This window comes from Oryctolagus cuniculus, chromosome 14, assembly GCF_051225735.1.
Source record: "Oryctolagus cuniculus isolate XC-2025 breed Fujian yellow rabbit chromosome 14, ASM5122573v1, whole genome shotgun sequence".
Lineage (NCBI taxonomy): Eukaryota > Metazoa > Chordata > Mammalia > Lagomorpha > Leporidae > Oryctolagus > Oryctolagus cuniculus.
The window spans coordinates 30842862-30861893 of NC_142880.1; the positions used below are offsets into that span (position 1 = coordinate 30842862).

The 19032-nt window shown below is 34.1% G+C and overlaps 1 protein-coding gene across 6 annotated transcripts in view; it reads right to left on the reverse strand.

Moving 5' to 3' along the window:
* FBXL17 (F-box and leucine rich repeat protein 17) overlaps window positions 1-19032 on the reverse strand; it is a 543442-nt gene that overhangs the window by 435269 nt on the left and 89141 nt on the right. The window contains exons 5-6 of one of the 6 annotated variants that reach the window (XR_016220593.1): window positions 12134-12218; window positions 1962-10080 (exon numbers count right to left, since the gene is read on the reverse strand). The exons of 2 other annotated variants lie outside the window; for them this stretch is intronic. Coding sequence is in view for 2 of the 4 variants with exons in the window: in XM_089313094.1 (XP_089169220.1) it covers window positions 12137-12214 (78 nt within the window). In the remaining 2 variants the exon portion in view is untranslated. Of the gene's footprint in view, window positions 1-1961; window positions 10081-12133; window positions 12219-19032 lie in introns of those variants that run through there. 3 more of the 6 variants (XM_089313094.1, XR_016220592.1, XM_089313096.1) reach the window with 3 other exon arrangements.

Consider the following 19032-nt stretch of genomic DNA (forward strand, 5'->3'; position numbering starts at 1 on the left):
AAGGGAGTGTGAAGACTTTGAAGTTAGGCCAACTCGAAATGCCTCTACTTAGTAGTGATGCCATAGTTTTCCTATGTACCAGGTAGGGATAATGCCAGGACATACATGATCACATTACCTGTGGATTAAATGAGAAAATGCACATCAAGTAACTGCTACGTAATAGATTTGATAAAATGTTATCATTCATTTTTTCCTCTCTACATTTCTACTATTCTCATGTTTGTTTTTCTGGTTTTTACTGAAAACTTAACAACTTTTTATTTTTCTTAAAATTTTCTTATAATATATATGTAAATTAAATTCAAAAGCTTTTCCACAGAATTTTAAAAGTTCCTTGAGTTAGAGTGTTGCATCTTTCTTCATTAGCTAGTGTCAAAAAAAAAGTTCAGCCGCAATTACGTCTGCCCTGTGCTAATCCCACACACAAATAAACACTAGAAAAACGTTTAAAGAAAACTGGTTTGAAGGGCTGCTCTGACTTCTTCTTACACTTTTATTTTATTCATACTGACCACACATTTGCTCTTGAGAAAAGGTCTAAAAAGATACAGGAAATAAAAATATCCAAAACGCATGCTTCTATTATTTGGACTCAGAAAAATGATACTCCAATGTGTGGCAATTTAACATTCTGATGTGGAAAAATAATCTTAGAATCAAGGTCTGGGCCTTGGGGCTCATTCAAAATTCCAAGGAGGATCATTTTGCAAACTAATTTTTGTCCAGGTCCAGTTATTCCCTCAAATAATATTTAATACCCCTCAAAACTGCCTACATTCTCCCACTCCCTCGTGCCCCATGAGGCAGGGCACATAAACATTAGAACACTGGGCAAATGAACAGCCATGCTGCTCCTAGGGCCCTCCCTTCTACATGTTCATAAGTGTGTGTATTTTCTATTTAATCTATTGTCAGTTCCTATCAGTAAACCTTTGGAGGGGGCTGGGATAGCTTTCCCTTCACCCATACACTACGCTTAAGTTGCCTGCTGTAGTCCAGATAGAGAATCAGAGGCAGGCAAACCCAGTGTGGTATCATAAGTCATGGCATTTTATTTTATTTTATTTTATTTTATTTTATTTTATTTTTGACAGGCAGAGTAGACAGTGAGAGAGAGAGAGAGAGAGAAAGGTCTTCCCTTGCTGTTGGTTCACCCTCCAATGGCCGCCGCGGCCGGCACATCGCGCTGATCTGAAGCCAGGAGCCAGGTGCTTCTCTTGGTCTCCCATGGGGTGCAGGGCCCAAGCACTTGGGCCATCCTCCACTGCACTCCTGGGCCACAGCAGAGAGCTGGCCTGGAAGAGGGGCAACCGGGACAGAATCCGGCGCCCCGACCAGGACTAGAACCTGGTGTGCCAGCACCGCAGGCAGAGGATTAGCCTAGTGAGCCACGGCGCCGGCCATAGTAATTTAATTTCTACGCCCATTCTCCACAAAATGGCCAGAATAATCTTCCAAAATTGTAAAAGGATACACATTCTATTGCTCAAAATGACTTAATGCCTACATGCTATGCTTTGCAGTTTTGTCCCCAATGGTTTATGTGTTGGAGGCTTGGCTTTCCATGTGCAGTGTTCGGAGGCAGTGGGTCCTTTAATAGGTGGAGCCTAATGAGAGGTCAATATTGGCCACTTTTTACTCTGTAGCTTCCTGCCTTGTCATGTGATCTCTCCTCACACACATTCCTACAATAACACAACCCACAAAGCCCTTAGCTGAGACTGATCTGGGGCCTTCAGCCTCCCATAACTGTGAGCTAAATAAGCTTTCCATTTAATGTTATCCAGGTACTTAGTTACCGTAAAAGAAAACTGATTAATGCACTCCCCAATGTTTAAGAGTAAAATCCAAACATCATCTCTGGTAAATTTCAGGGCCCAAAGCCCCCTCCTCCTGACCTTGCTCTCTAAAGGCCCCACATCTTTGCATATGCCACTTCCTCAAGCCAAAATCTCTTCTTTATTTCCTATGATCCACCTGAAAATATTCTTTAATTCTTTAATAAACTAGCTGAAGCATCTTACCTCTCAAAAACCTTTTCTGGGGGCTGGCTTTGCGGTGTGGCAGGTTAAGCCCATGCCTGTAGTAAGCCCATATAGGTGCAGATCCAGCTCTCTGCTAATGCACCTGGAAAGCAGGCAGCAGATGGCCCAAGTGTTTGAGCCCCTACACCCATGCAGGAGACCCACAACAGGCTCCTGGCTCTTGGCCTGACCCAGACCTGGCTATTGTTGGCCATCTGGGGACTGAACCAGGAGATGGAAGATCTCTCTCTAATAAATAAATAAATCTTTAAAAAACAAAATCCTGTTTTGAACTTCCAAGAAGACTTGAGCAACACTCTCAGTGTCTGTTTAATCATGCCTTCTTATGGCACTTAGAACATTACATTTAGTTCTCTGCTGAGATGCCTTTCTCCTCCTGAATAATATTTCACCGGGAAATAACTAGACTTACCACAGTATGTGTCAGACACTGGAAACATACTTACTGAACAAACACAATACAGTTGTGATAGTCTCTTAGTAGTCTGACAATCTGATTATGACTGATACCTTAAAATACTTCTTAGTAGCAATTATTGCATCTACAATGAAGAACTTTCATTATAAAGACTGCAGTATCAATGAGTTACTTATAAAATTAAAATACTTTAATTTTAAGTGGCCTATTCCCTTAAGAAACTACTGAAAACTTTCTAATCTAAAACAATCCAATTATTAAAAATATTTTCAAATATGGAAACAGGCATCATTTTATTTCCAGGAGACAATTTCAGAATACTTTGATGTCTCCTCTATAATGATCCTAAGTTTTTTGAAAATTATATACAATTCATAAAACAAAAAATCAAACTTTATATGTCTAAAATAGTTACATCTATTGTTCAATGTTTATCTTCCCCCAATTAAGTAAGGCTTGCTTATTGGTTATATTTTACTGTCAAAAGATGAAACAACATAAAAGACAGGAAGCCATTCACAGCCATTAATTGTACCGCTGCAAAGAATCTTGTAGCACTCAACAGTAAGGTTCCCATCCATGAGCATTTGGCCTGGCAGTTAAGACACAGGTTGGGATGCCCACATTCTACATCACAATACCAGAATTTGAGTTTCAGCTCCCTGTCCAGGCTCTGTTCCCAATTCCAGCTTCCTGCTAATGCAGATCCGGGGAGGCAGCAGGATGGCTCAAATAATTTGATTTCTGCCACTCACATGGAAGACTTGGATTGAATTCTAGGCGCTAAGCTTCAGTTCTTCCCAATTCTAGTTATTATCTATATTTGGGGAGTGAACCAGGGGATGGATGGAAGCTCTTTCTGTCTCTGTCTCTCTCTCTGCCTCTCAAAATTTTAAATTAAAAAATAAACCTGTAAGGATGCCACTTAGTAGGAACATATTCAATCATTAATAGAAAAATTTAAAGCAGATACACGTAACATAAAACAGACTGTCAAATCTTTTTTTTTTTTTAACAGATTTTTATTTATTTGAAAGAGACAGAAGACAGAGATCTTCCCTCTGCTGGTTCTGTCCCCAAATGCCTTCATCATCCAGGGCCAGGCCAGGCTGAAATTAAGAGCCTGGAATTCAATTCAGGTCTCCCATGTAGTTGACATAGACCCAAGTACTGGAACAATCACCTGCTGCCTTCCAGGATGCACATTGGCAGGCAGATGGAATTGAATGTGGAACCAGGACTCAGACCCAGGCACTCCTATAATGGACACAGCACTCCAAAGTGTCTTACCTACTATGCCAAATTCTCACCTCAACCTACACTTATTTCTAGCATAAGCATTCAATCATGAAAACAGACACACATCCATGACATTTTTAAAAGTCATGCAATGTATATACTGTTAATGATACTGGTATTTAAAATAAAGGACCCAACCCAACAAAGCATCAAATTTCTCTTTGCTCTGTTATCTGAAGTATATGCTTTTTGTAACTCCTAGAAGTAGTAGTCTCCTATTCTTTGTGCTTTATAATCTAATATCAACATTACTCAGTGAGTCTCATTCTTTACGAACATTTCTATGAATTTTTGAACTGTCTAGGTTCAGAAGCATATATCCCAACAAAAGCTTCTAACTTTCATCTTACCAATGCCAAATGGTGAGTAAAAATTTCAAACTGAAGAAATCAGGTTTAGCTACAACTAAACTATGCATGTATATACACCTGCATTCTCTTAACTTTTACTTATGTGCCCATTCATACCCTCTCCCCAAAAATCATTGAAAGCAAATAAGGTAATTCAAACTTGGCTGGAAGTGATTAGAAAACACATCAAACCAAGAAAGAAAAAGGTGAGTAAACAAGTAAATCCACGACCACTGTCAATCACAGGACGTCTAGTTGTGCAATAAGCCTTGTTACAGGATGGCTTCACACGGTGTCCTTTACAGCCATCTGCAGATGTTACTACATTCAGATTTTCTCCTATAAAAAGGTCTATGCTAGGTCTTCATATTTAAATTTAAAAGTCTTCCTATAAAAAGGAATGTACCAATTTCTTATTTTATGCTCTATTTTTTTTTTTTTGACAGGCAGAGTGGACAGTGAGAGAGAGAGAGAGAGAGAGAGAAAGGTCTTCCTTTTGTTCGTTGGTTCACCCCACAATGGCCGCTGCGGCCGGTGCACCACGCTGATCCGAAGCCAGGAGCCAGGTGCTTTTCCTGGTCTCCCATGCGGGTGCAGGGCCCAAGCACTTGGGCCATCCTCCACTGCATATTTTATGCTCTTAACAGTATTTCTCTACATTCTTCCACAAAGAAAAACATTTTGGTTAATAGTTATATCAATACTTTAACACAATTCAACAACAACTTTTGATAACATATTTATGTACCTCCATACATGTTTCAATTCCGAAGAATTAACTGAAACTACACAATTGAACTTTTAAAGAAAATGATTTTCAGATACTGAAGATTTTTAAATTAACATTAAAATGTAACATTCACAACACAGTAGAATGATTACAGATAATTTACTATTTACCATAAAGAAATGTTAAATATTTGAGAAGATATACCCTTACCAGATATTGCACCTGTATTCATGTACCAAAACACCACATAGTAATTCATAAATATCTACAATTTTCAAGTGTCTGTTAAAAATTTTTAAGTTAAAAAATAAAATGTGATATGTGTAAATAAAATGTGTCAAAAAAACTTTAAAATGTTTGTTCCATATTTGTATAGTTTCCCAAATTTTGAGATAAGGTGTTAAATTGCTCATTTGAGTTTTTAAAATATTATAAAGGAAAGAATAAGAAAGGAAGGAGGAGGGTGGGAACATGGGCAGGAGGGAGGGAAGTATCACTATGCTTCTCAATGAAATACATGAAATACATGAAATCTGTTCACCTTAAAAAATATAAAAATAAACAAGGAGAAATATTGCTAACAAATGAGAAAGCAAGGTTGACTAGGGTTGTACACTTTAGCTGTTGAGTAGGAAGGGAAAATAGCAAATGAAAATGTAAAGAATGAAATGGACATCTTGTGGTTTGACTGTTGTTTTGAGCACTTGTTTATACTTCTGTGGAACTGTGGTCTTTATACTTTTTACTGTTGAATATTATGGTTAGTGGTGCATTATGCCTATGATGACAGAGTGGCCTGAAATTATGTTCTTGCAAAAACTAAACTAAACTAAAAAAAAAAAAAAAAAAAAAAAAAAAAAAAAAAAAAAAAAAACACCAAAAACAACAACAACAACAAAAAAAAAAAACAAAAAGAAAAGAAAGAAGGAGGGAGGTTGAGGGAGGGAGAGTGGGACAAACAGCATTATGGTTATCTTAGAACTGTACCTATTAAATAAATGAAACCTGTTCTCTTAAAATACAAAATAAAATTAACTGTTAACATTTATCAAGCATATGTACCAGGCACCATCTAAGAACATTACACATATTAAAACATTTGATCTTCACAATAATCCTATGAAGCAGGTAGTGTTACAATTCCCATCAAACTAAAGTGAAAATCAAGAAGCTGAGGAATGAAGTAAAGTGTTCAAGACAAAGAAGCAGAGCTGCAATGTGTACCCAGGAAGTCTGCTCTTCAAGTTATATGCCCTCTTGTATGTCAAAGGCTACCCTTAGGAGTGGATTTAAAAGATCAAACAAGCAAACAAAAACCTTTACAAGTTACTGGTTTCAAAGGGTTCATCACTCCCTCCCTCTCTCATATGTATGTATGTATGTATATATATGTATATATATATATATATATATGTATGTATGTATGTTTACCCTTAACATGACCAGCCAAGTTTTAGTAGAAAAATAAGCACTCCCCACCACTCCACCAAAAATAAACAAACATACAAAACACCCCAACAACCATCCACTGCTATTGAGAAAAAATTAAAAATTGAGAACAGAGTGGGACAGGAACGATATTGGACACAACACCATTACCTGGGAAGCTCTCTGAAATAATGAGGATTGAAGAAGATAATAGGAGAGTAGAAAGAATGAAGTTATTTCCAAATCTTAGAAATTTTAAAGATGAGATGAGTGACGGGGAAGTGAATATCAAGTTTCTAGCTTAGAACACTGCGACGAAGTTATGATATTAAATGAACAAAGGAGGATGCAACAGGTATTGAGGGGAATCAACATTATTATTTGAAACGATGTATCTGACACCACAAGTCTTGATTTCTATATTTAAAAATATACTATTTTCTTTCTAAGAATACATCTAATATGAAGCATTGAATGATTTCTGCTTGGGAAGTATGCCCTAAAATCGAAAGATCAACCTCCCTAAAACCCCAAAGCACTGATTTATTTACTGTACATTATTAATGTATGAGGGTTAAGACTTTGATACAGCTGTAGCACCCACTTTGATGTCAGGAATGGAAAGAAATACCACAGCTGCTTTCTACACCTAATCAAAAGAATACACATTTTTAATATCTATAAGATCACCAAATGTCACTTTAGGCTTTTTTTTACTTTGATCTGAAAAAATTTGTTTATTAAAATTAACTAGTATTAAAAATTGACATTTTTTAAATACTTTGTTTTATTAGTATGTGAGTTGTATATATCCATTTCAAAGTAACATACACAATGACCAAAGTTCAACATTATTAAAATTATATTATAATAAACATATTAATCATTTTATTATAAGAATTTATAGTTAACAACTAGACAATGTACTTCAAATTATTATTAGCGAAGAAAAATAATTTAAGAAGTATTTAGTTTTCTTAAAAATTAAATCTAGCATCATTCAGGTTAACTCATAGATAAAAGCATAGGAATCACCTAACCATTTTTCCTCAATTTGATCATCTTCACAGAATGTTTTAATAACTTCCCAACTAAATAGGATTTATTCTTGAGAAAATATCATATATCTCTATCAAAGTATAATTTAAAATTCAGTAGCTTATGGCAAAGTTAGGAAAACTTAAATAGTAAGGTATGTTATTTTGTGATATATAATAACATAGGCATATTATGGGAGGTAGTTTTTTAAAACATATCCATACTGTGAAATAATTAAGTAAGACCTCAGTAACTAAGGTATGTAATCATTTAACAAATTCTTGATGAATTCACAAATTAAAATACTTCAAGTTGACCAACAGGTGGTGCTCAATCACTATTCAGAAAGGAAAAAAAAAAAAAAATTCCCCAAACCGTTTACAGCACAATGGAGTGATTTTCAGATTCTGTGGCATTTAAAGAATAAAACACCAGAAAACTCAATGCATAAACATCAGATTAACGGTTTCTTTGCTGGACAGAAAAATTTGGCCACCTTCCAAAAGAATTTTAAGACCAATACTGATTTGACTATTCATCTATAATTCACTGCCAAACAGCTGTTTTAAAAATGTTTCTCAAACAATGCTTTAAAAATTAATAGTAATGCAAAAAAATGGTAACTAAAAAATAAACTTTAGAAAACTGTACCAGTGCTCACAATAAATTAAAAAATAACTCTTGAAATAATTTTATTCCAACTTAACTTACACATGTAGGATCTGAATAGTTGACATTGTATGTCTTTGGCAGAAAGAAAGTCTTTAAAACAAAATACAACTAAGACATTTAGCAAAATCAGAAGTCATGCATTTTTGAAAATTTGGGTTTTTACATGGCATCAGTTTTTCCACTTCTCAAAAGAGCTAGTAGCCTGTCTGACTGAATTCTAAATGTAATCTACTCTCACCTTGTCAATAATGCTGTTAATGGTGATAAAACAATTTCACTAAATTATCATAAATATCCAGTAAGAATTATAGTGTAAAATTTTAGTTCATAATATAACAAGATTTATTTCTTCATAAGGAAGAAAGAAACAAAGTACCATAGGAATGCTAGAAAATATAGCCCCATGTGATAGAAAAAGCCCCATAATAATTTTTAGTCTATTCAAGTTCTTGTATTCTTGCTACTTAATATGGAGGCAGTATTTTGCTTCTAAATGTCTAAAAGAACAGAAGGCACAAAGAAAAATTACTTTCTTATATAAAAATCTGAACACAGAAAAAGTTGTTTCCATTCTTTTTGTCAAAGGAGATAAACAAAGCAGAACAGACGTGGATCTAAACTAAAATCTAAACAAAGCAACTTCAATGAGCTTTTTGTTTTATTGGAAACATCTTATGCACAAAGTTTTCTTTTACAAAACTTAAATGCCACTGATTGCCTAAAGGCACTAAGAAATAATCAACTCAAATTCAGTCTGAGGAAAGGCAAACAGTGTTATAATCGCAGAAAACATAAACAAATTTTTTAAAATACCAATGTTCTTGATTAACATGAAACACATTTGATGCCTTGATAATACAGTATCTTCCCCATATAGAATATTAAGTAAAAGTATCCACATCTTAAAGTCCTAATTCATTTTGTTTAATTTTAGATCCATGCTTGCTTATTTACTGTTAATACTATTACTCAAAAATCTAATGTGGTTGCTACATATTTTCAAAATGAAATGAAAAGTTAAAAACCTAACACATTAGCATTTGAAATATATATATTTATTGTTGCAGCTTACAAAATCAGAGCCTCTTCTTCTCTATCCACACTGAAAATTCTGGCACACTGATTTAAATAATAATACTAAAAATTAAACTCTATTTTTCATGTGAAATATATTTCAACCCTTAATTAAAACAGGACATTATAACATTTTTTTCCTCTAGTACCCCTCCCTTTTACCTAACTGCTACTCATTTTAAGGTAAGTATACATCTGAAAAAGTAGGCCCAAATTTTTGTTACTGTTTTAAAGCCCAGTTTGATGTGTAACATTTTTTAAGATCTTTAAAACTCTAAAAATAATTTACTCAGGATTCTACCAAAATCTTATTTTTCTTTTAAATTAATGGCAGAGTTGGACCTTTACCTCTACTACATACAGGATAGATTCTCAACTTGCACGTAGTCTAAAGCTTCTTAGGAAAATTCCCTCTCCTCCACTTTCTTACTAAATCTGAGTTGTCTCAAACCCTTCCCACTCAAATCCCATTAACGTATATTTTGTAAACACAGAAAACAGTTTTCAAACTGCTTTTTGTATCTACACAGGCAAGTTTACATTACAGAAATATGTACTAGAAAATAAAGACACATTAGTTTATAGAGATACAAAAATGCTTTATGTCACAATATAAAAGTTTTTAAATAAAAAAATGCCAGCAGGTAGGTTCATTTCTACATAATCCATCCTCCCTCTCTGTCTCTCTCTCTCTCTCTCTCTCTATATATATTTATACACACACACAGAAAGATATCTATCTGTGTGCATATATATATATTTCTAGAAAAATTCAATGGCTTTTAACTTCCAATAAATTACTGTAACAAACACCTATACTTTGAAATGCAAAAAAATTTAAAAATATAAAACAAGGGCAGTCGCCCCGTTCAAGATTGGCTGCTTGTCCAGGAAGGCCTGGGTCCCTAGGTAAGTTATCCGCTCTGCAGGAGCTGATTGAAGCAGTGCGTGTGAAATTCGGAAGGCTCCAGGAGGAACTAAATAGCGTGGACACAATAACACGACAAAATGTCAGTCGAGAATCTGAAAAAAAAGGGTAGATGTCATGGAAAAATAATTAGATATTTCTTCCCAGAACATCTGAAATGATGGGTAAATGAACCTTTAGATCCTATATTTAAAAGATTCAGAAAACTAATTTCTTAAAGTGCAAAAGGAATGTGTCCATTCTTACAGAGTTACAATTTTCAGTTTATGTGATATATAATATTTGAAATCAGAAATAGTCATCAGCATCTCATTTGAGATTTTTAAAAACACTGTAAACTAATCACTGGTTGTGCTAATGGTTAGATTTAATATTTACATGTTTGCCTTAAAAATTTAGGAGTTTAAAAACAATTTTCAGAAGTTTTATATGTATAAATTTCATATAATTACTTGCTTAAAAATCAAACTGTAGCAAGGAAAAAATACATGTGCTTTAATATTCAACTATGTCAAAAATCTAAAACAGAGGATTCTTTATACAGAGATAAACTCTCATTCTCTGCTTCCTACTTCTTCAAAGTGCGTCAATTTACAGACAAATAAATTTAGGAACTGTACAACAAATGCTTCCAAAAAGAAAGATAGCAGTTTTCCTTAAATGCATGGATCAAATTGTCTACAGTGTTATCTGGATAAATGTTAAAATATAATGACTAAATATTATTTATTTCTCTTACATTAATTAATTATCTCCTTACAGAAATTTTTTACAGCTCTGAATGTAGAGCTTCATAATGCTCTCTATATACAGAAAATATGTATTCATTCTACTCTATGTGGTTTTATTTTGCTGTGGTAGCAATTTGTGAAAAGCTGGAAGGCAGCTCCCAGACCTTAAAATTATTCATTAGTATGAAATAACTCACTTAGCTACATTTACATACACATATATACACAGACACACAGCAACAAAGAGAAAGGAGAAAATAAAAATCTCTATTTCTGGTTGGGTTTTTATGACCCTTGACTTTATATAAGAATGGTTTATATAGAATTGTTCACATATATAAGTTCTGCTAGTTTCAAAAAACTGGTGACCTAAAATGATTTATAATTAAATTTCATAATAGAAATATTAAATGTGTACATACACATTTAAAGTGTAAGCTAGTAGTTAAAATATAGTTTGTGATTACGTCAAGAGTAAAATAAAAAGTAACAGACCTACTAAAGTTTCATTTTATAAAATCAAATTGACTCGTAAAGTGCTCACTACAGCATTCTGACTGTAGCTTTTTACTGCATTGTCTATGCTTCCTGAATTTTTTAAAAAGTACCTCAAAAAAGCCTCAGGGGATCTCTGAATTCCATTATTCCCATCAATTAGTAACTCTGTGACCTTTGTCTTTATTTTGTGGCTCAGTTTACTATTGACCATTCTTAAAAAGAGAGGGAACACACATGGCTATATGTGGATTAGGTGATTAAAACCCAAGATGAGTTTAAGAGCTTTAAACATGTAAAATAAGAGGGAGTTGTAACAACAAAGAGCAAGTCAGTTTTTCACGGAGAAATACTGGCATCTTCTAAACTGTAAAATAATTTTAATAGTTTTAGATTTAATAAATATCTTTCAGCACAGGTTTATATAGCTGGTAAGTGCTGCAAGATTCTGGCATCTTTCTTATGCAACACTTGAAGCTACATTTCTAATGGATAAAAATTTAATTATTATGTAATTTACTATTTGAATGCAATGGAAATGAATTGTGGTGAGGTTTATATTTTGTTTTAAGTTGCAGTACCGCAGATCTAGTCTCAAGAAAAAACATAAACATAGGAAAAACAATATTTTATATTTTTCAGGATATAATTTCATTACTAATAACAAATGCATATCAATTATTGAGTAAATGGAATATGCTAATGGATATTCACTAAGAGAAATGATTTTTCTGTTTAGAAGAACCATCAAAAATTTGAAATCCAAAAAAGTCAGGCACATTAATTCCCAGAATGATCATTTGTATGAATTTAATCAGTACCTATCATGATTTTTAACTGTAACAATAACAAGAGGTCTCATTCTTAATAGGAGATAAATATATTGATATTGATATAACAGGATAACTAATTTTAAGAATACCTCCTAGTAGGACAGGCAATCCAACCATTTCTCATGTCGTGATTGGAATATGACATTTCTGTGCGCCAACCCATCATAAGTCTTTCTGAAAAACATGCCACAAATTTGGACCAATCAATAAACCACTGGTCAAGTCTAATTTCTCTAAAAATACAAATGTCATCCAATGTAACTAAAGTGACACATCCAAGGAAAAACAAAGTTTTTCACTAAAATAGTGACAGATAGTATAATGATTATCCCTACAAGAACATAAAGCATTCAATAGTCAAAGATATTTTTGAAACTATATTAATGCATTGTTACTAAAGTAAAATTTCTTTCAAAATGGGAGATGGGAGGGTTTACCTATGTTTACAGAATAACTGTTTCTGATAAAAATTAGGAATAAATATTACTTCCTAATTCTACTCAAGTAAATATTTCCTTAGAAGCCTCTCTAAATGATTCTGCACTTTAAGGAAATAACACTTTTAAAGTAACCCTTCAAGAAAAGAGGATTAGCCTCTCAATGCCTAGACTTAAGCGAAACCTTGGAAAATCGAGAGACACTTACAAAACAAGAATCTATACACAAATCCTGAAAAGTTTCTTCTCACCAAGCAATTGTAATTAGGGTAACTGTCCTCTTCAAAGCCTTAACCTAATTGAACTATTAAAGAAATACATTCAGTATTTTAAGTAATATTACTATAGTCAAACAATACTTGAAGGACTGGGATTTTTTTTTTTTTTTTTTTTTTTTTTTGACAGGCAGAGTGGACAGTGAGAGAGAGAGAGACAGAGAGAAAGGTCTTCCTTTGCCGTTGGTTCACTCTCCAATGGCCGCCGCACCGCACTGATCTGAAGGCAGGAGCCAGGTACTTATCCTGGTCTCCCATGGGGTGCAAGGCCAAGGGACTTGGGCCATCCTCCACTGCACTCCCTGGCCACAGCAGAGAGCTGGCCTGGAAGAGGGGCAACCGGGACAGAATCCAGCGCCCCGACCGGGACTAGAACCTGGTGTGCCGGCGCCGCAAGGCGGAGGATTAGCCTAGTGAGCCACGGCACCGGCTGGGATGTTTTTATTTTGTGGAATATCTTAATACAAAATATTTTCTTTCAGTAATTGTCACATATCCTTTTTGCATATACTGATCATTTTTCCCTATAATTTATAGAATTCACATACAGATAAATCTCAGTTTTAAGAGCAATTTATGTTGAAGACAAATCCATGATAATTCATTTCAAAATAATTTTTCATCTTATAAAAAAGAAAAGCCAGAGAATTTAAGCCCAAAATGTCACAATTAACATGTAACTCAATATACAAAAAAGTGATTTACATTCTAGAATACCTAACACATAACACAATAGTTGCCACTATTTTATGAAAACTGTATATGAAACTGTAAAGCTTCATCATTTTTAGTTCAAATATAGCTGGTATTACAAAATGCTTAAGTCTTAGAAGCTCAGAAAGATCATGAAACTCAAATAAAAATGCTTCAAAATATAATTACTTTATAAACTATGGTCACTAAATGACCAGATACAGGGCTCAAATAACAACCACATAATAAACCCTATGTTTGGCTAAAAAATAGACAGCAAAATGACTATATAAACATTGCTAAATAGCAACTTGAAGAGTCACCTAGAACACACTCCTAGTCCCAGTTCAATTCCACTTGAACAGATCAATTCCCCCAAAACACACAAACACCAAAAAATCAATAGAACTCATTTCTCTTTCCCACATTTTTGTCTTCTAATTTAAAATCCAGTGGAAATAAACGCAAGTTAAAATGCTCTTTCTCTATGGAATATAATTTTTAATTTAAGAAGAGTTTGCTGTCATGTAAAAATATGTAACCTGAAGACTATTTTTTACTTTAACTAAAGGCTTCTCCCACTTAAAATAAAGAGTTGAGGGGGAAGTACAGTATTTTAACTACAGGAAGAGTTCTCAAAGTTTGGTCCAGTAATTTTTACCTAGGATCTATCTAAGACATCTATAAAGTCAAAACTATTTCAATACTACTAACATGTTTCATGGCTTGTCAACTCTCATTCTCTGAGAATAAGTATATTTTTTCAAAGACTGTATGACCTTTGTTAAATATCATCAATCTGGTCACTAATGGAACGTGACCCTATATATTTAAAACTTCTCATTTTTAATTTCAAATGAAAAAAAATCAACAGATGTAATAGCAGATATAAAACTCTTTGGAGTCACCAGTAACTCTGAAGAGAATAAATGAGTCCATAGACCACAGTTTGAGAACTACTTAACTGAAGAAAATCTGATCTCAAATAACTGCTTTTAATTCAGGATTGTAGGATCCTGTGCCATGCTTCTTCCGTCTACTAATTTATCTTTCACAGTTTAAATATATGAATCTCCATCTACTCTAATTTTTACACTTTTAAATCTAAATAAGCTATGATGAACACTAATCACTTCTAAAACAGTTGTTTTAAATAAATTTGAAGCAGCCAAAATTTCTAAAAATATTTCTTTTACCTTATGCATTTCTTTTTTTGGCTGCAAAATCAATTGATGTCTTTAAGACTTTATGTTTTCATTGAATATTTTCTTACATTTCACTAAATTGCTTTTCTTCAAGACCAGTATTCCAGAAAAACTATTTTAACTTTCACTATTGATTTTGCTTCAGTATTTAATTTTTATTTCAATTACTGATTTTATTTTAGTAACTGTGTTTCAATGGTGTCAGCTGTTATTTCATTTTAATATTCAGTGGTTCAACCTATGGCGTTCATTCAACATTTATGAGCTAACCAAAGAATATAATTACCACTTGTAATTATTCTCAGGATAAAATTTTTGAACTCTAATCAAATTCATAAAGAAACTTCAGGAATATAATCACTTTTTTAGTGGAGATTTCCTCTACTTAATTGACTCTAAGCTTAGCCAAAGAAATAAATACACATTTCTGCTTTAATTTTGGCCTCTTGGTTGCCAAGAACATAAATCAACTCAAATGAACTCCAGAGAATCTTAGAATTACTAACACAAGAATGAAAAAGTCTAGGCACCAACAGAGCTCTCACACACTCTACCTTACTATCTCTACCTCTCACAATCTATATTCTTTTTCTGTTACCTCATATTTCAGTCTTACACATACTGCATTAAAAACTATTTACCTCCCTACGGGAAGATAAACTTCTTCCTGATCCTTTTCTATAAGAATAAATTTTTCCCTTAGATGCACTTTTCTAATGTACTCATATGGCTACAATAAAAACTTTTCTAATAGGAACTGATTCAGTTTCTCCATTTCTGATTCCCAAAAATCTGATGAGTTCTTGGGAAATGTAAACTTGTTAAGCTTCCATTTCCTCACCTAAACAAGTGAGGAGGTAAGACCTACCTCGTAAAGCTATCATAAATCAGCAAGTTTTAAATGATAAGCCCGGTAGAAGAGCAGAATTTGGAAGAGGAAGAAGTGAGTATGAATGGCATACGCAGAAAACCACATGTGGACCTAACACAAAGCAGGTTTCTAAGGGCACAGAGTGAGGCTTGCTAAGCAGAAGGCAGGTCAAGAGGAGCACTGACAACTATGCTAAGGAGTGTAAGGGTCTCCACCCTGTTTGAGAGGAAAATCCACTGAAGGGTTTTACCAAAGATTAAGAGAAGGGGGTAGATAGGATTACAAGTTCAGTCCAATTGAGTTTTGGGCACGCTCAGTTTGAATTGAAAATAAAGGTTAAACCTAAAAAGAAAAAATCAGAACTCTAGCACTCCTTAGGTGGTCCTTGCAAATTGTTTTGACGAATCTCAACAGAAATATCCATCTACCATCTGTTGTATCTCTCTGGTTCTGAAAACAACATCCCATAAAATAGTATTCACTCTTTTTGTGTAATACATTCTCAACATATGCACTCCTTTAAAAAAATGCAAGTTTGGAATTCAATAAATTTATATCAAATCCCATTACTAAGGCCATTACCTGAAGAATGGTTTCAGGTTCTGTTAAGGTAACCTGAGTAGACTCTAAAATCAAGGGTTGTTTCAAATGAAATTTAATCCTCAATTGTTTACATGGTGGGAGAACCCATGAATCTGTGTATTTTACTTTGAGGGTAAATTTTTATTCATTTTCTTAAAAACAAAATGTGAGGGTACCTCAAAAGTTCATGGAAAACGGAAACGAGAGATAACTTTATCTTAGTACAAAAACGTTCAAATCCATACATAGTTTCTTTCCATGAACTTTGGAAGATCACTCACCCATATATTTATTGATGTTACCATTCTCTGAGTCTGTAGATACACAGGGAAAACATACTTCCCACAGCTTTGATGCTGTGAAATAATTATGAAACCTTGAAAAACTTGCAAATTATATAAATTAGAAAAGAACATAGGTCTCCAAGAGCAACTTTTATTGCTTTTTACTCTAAAATAACATTAGAATCCACAAATTGCTACAACAGAGGTAATAAGAGTAATGGTTATGTAGATTTTGATACCGTGCTGCCCAGACTGCTGGTGGCCCTGAAATTTACAAGCTGTCATTTCTGTTTCAGGTTTCCTCATCCACTAAATACAGACAACAGTGCTAACCTCATAGGAAGTGTGGGACTTACACTAATTAAAATATGTAAGTGCTTATAAGAAAATTAGGTTCAAACGTTAACTGTTAGTATCACTTATCTTGGAACATGCTATTTATTTTATTTTATTTGTAAGTGTTACAGAGAGCAAAAGACAGAGGCAGAGACAGTGAAGTCTCCTATCCGCTAGTTTACTCCCCAAATGGCCACAACAGCCAAGGCAGAGCCAGGCCAAAGCCTGGAGCCATGGGGCTTCATCCGGGACTCTCACATGGGTGCTGGGGCCAAATTAGTTGGCCCATCTTCTGTTGCTTTCCCAGGTGCATTAGCAGGGAGCTGGATCAGAAGTGGAGCAGCCAGAACTCAAACCAGCATCCATATGGGATGCAGTAGCGGCTTTATCCATTATGTGAGAATGCCAGCCCCAGAAGTTTACTTTTTTAAATGAATAGATCTTTCACTGTGTAGTTTGTCAACTATTTTTTCATTCTCAGTATGGAAAGGGAACAGGGTTACCATTTGCCATCACAATATATGCAGAGTACTGTGCCACAGTATTTTAAGTTGGGTATAATTTGAAGGTCTAATGATCTTCATGCATTCTGTCTTCTCTATCACTTGTGAGTATATTAAAAAAAATCCAAAGATTTCTCTAAATATTGAGACTAATATTTATTCCGTAATATTGTAGTTAGTGATATGGTGTAGCAAGTTAAGCCACCATTTGAGACACTGGCATCCTATATCAGAGTGCCCTGCTAATGTGCATGGGAAGGCAGTAGATGATGGTGTAATTATGGGAATTCTATCACGCATGTGGGAACCCAGGATGGAATTCTTGGTTCCGGGCTTCCGCCTGGCCCAGTCTCAGCCACTGTGGCCATTTGGGGAATGAACCAGCAGAAAGGTATCCTTATCTCTCTGTCTCGACTTTCCTCTTTGTCACTGCATCTTTAAAATAAATAAATATGAAAAATTATAATATTAAATGGGTTAATAAATTTTATGTCTTAATCCCTGCCATCATTGCTTCTTATACTTTTTCTTTTATAGTATACATTATTTTTAAATTTATTTATTTTCATTTTTTATTCAAAAGACAGAGACAGAGATCTTTCCATACTCTGGTTCACTCCCAAAAATGCCCTCAGCAGACACGGCAGGGCCAGGCCAAAGCCAGGAGCCTAGAATTTTATCTGGGTCTCTCACCTGGGTTGCAAGACCTCAAATACTTGAGTCATTATCTGCTGCATTTCAGGATGTGCATTAACAGGAAGCTAGATCAGAAGCAGAATAATGAGAACTGGAACCAGACACTCTGAAATTGTATGTGGGCATCCCAAGTGGTGACTTTAGCCGCTGTGTCAAATGTCCACTTTGTTACACATTATTTTTGTTACCAATCATGAAACCCAAAAAGTCGTAATCTGGGACCACCCCTACACCCCTATACCTCTCACTTCTTTCAGGCTACCACTAGGCATAACACAGTCTTGGAATTGATATTTATATTGACGAACTTGAGTCGCCAAAAAAGGCTATATTATGTAAATAACATCTCTTTAAAAAAACTCCTTAGAAAAATTTTTTAGAAAAAAAAAAGCTTCAAAGTTAAAAAAGTGGCCAAGTTAACCATTTTGTGGCATAAGTAAAATCTTGTTTTATATCAACCTCTGATTCTCTGTAAAAGATATATATATATATATATCCATTTTCTGATAGATAATCTTTGCTTATATGCTGATAGCAAGTTCTGTTGGACAAAATATCCTGTATAGCAAATTACCTTTCAGCATGGCCCATGGAGGTATCTTTGTTGTCATCAAAAATTGATGTTGAGATATTTTTGTAAAATATTAAGGAATAAAGATGAACCATCAGAAGCTTTATAAATAACTCTAGTCAGCTTTAAATTCTGAATACACAAAAATGAGATGGACAATGTAACAATTTCATTTAAGCAGTGAATGACAGGAGACATAAGACATGTGCAAAATGTCTTACATATCAGATTATCAATTAATATCGCATTACAGATTCAGATTTTCAGTTCTGTTTATTCCTATAATATGACAGAAATTCCATCTTTCCCCTCATTTTCACAACAGCAACATATGGAAATTCTTACTATGGCTGCATTTCACTATCTTGTCTTTTACATTTTATGAATTAAAATTTGGTAATAAGAAAGAACACTGTAGTATTAATATTAAAGACACTAACAATTGTGGTAGTCATTAAGAATAATACTAGTAGGAATGCTAATATCAAAGTATGGTGGCTTTCATTTCTTAAGTGCTTAGAATACACAGGCATTA